Source organism: Arachis ipaensis, chromosome B09 (genome assembly GCF_000816755.2).
Source record: "Arachis ipaensis cultivar K30076 chromosome B09, Araip1.1, whole genome shotgun sequence".
Taxonomy (NCBI): domain Eukaryota; kingdom Viridiplantae; phylum Streptophyta; class Magnoliopsida; order Fabales; family Fabaceae; genus Arachis; species Arachis ipaensis.
The window spans coordinates 14500550-14501290 of NC_029793.2; the positions used below are offsets into that span (position 1 = coordinate 14500550).

General features: G+C 25.4%; 1 protein-coding gene across 2 annotated transcripts in view; it reads right to left on the reverse strand.

Moving 5' to 3' along the window:
- The window catches only part of LOC107619581 (membrane protein of ER body 1), a 7207-nt gene that overhangs the window by 3297 nt on the left and 3169 nt on the right, over nt 1-741 (reverse strand). For both annotated transcript variants that reach the window (XM_021111393.1, XM_016321872.2), the window contains exon 3: nt 436-483. In XM_021111393.1, coding sequence (XP_020967052.1) covers nt 436-483 — 48 coding nt within the window. The remainder of the gene's footprint in view (nt 1-435; nt 484-741) is intronic.

Consider the following 741-nt stretch of genomic DNA (forward strand, 5'->3'; position numbering starts at 1 on the left):
CTCTGATGCAGAATTTATTATTAAGTAGTCAATTATACCCTTAAATTAATTATCATGTTAATGAAATTAAATAGGTTTTTGTTTATCATATATAAGACGCCATTGTCAAATAATATAAGAGTAGCTTTGTAAAATGGACAATAATAATTTGGACGAAAAATAATAAAATTATCAGACCTATTCACTATTCTTGCAGTCTTATTAGCTAGGGGAAGAAATTTTCAAAGTTGTTATTATCCCTTAAATTAATAAGTATGCTTCTTAATATTCAAACTTATTATGTCTTTATTATAACCAAAAGTCCAGCTGTTTACCACTTGCTACTACTCCACAAACAACTAATATTCTAACAATGATAATGATTTTATTTACGTCGTTTATTTAATTGATCAATTAAATAATAATTAAACTGGTTGGATGAAAGAAATAAGTTACCTGGGGCTGGAGCACTAATTGGTAGGAACCCAGAAAACCACTCTCTACCTGTTCAAAATTAAAGAAATTAAGAACTTAATTAAAGTCTGGATCTAAAATGCATGCTAGCTCATAAATTGAAAAATATCTCACACATACATAAATATATAACAAACTAACAAGAGTGCAAGTTAATAGGATTGAGCCATTAATAAAGGCTATTGATGACGATGAAAGAAATATAAAAAATTAAATATTATGTATATGTTATTTTTATATAATTTTAATATATATTTTAAATTTTTAAATTTGTAAGTTGAATTCAAC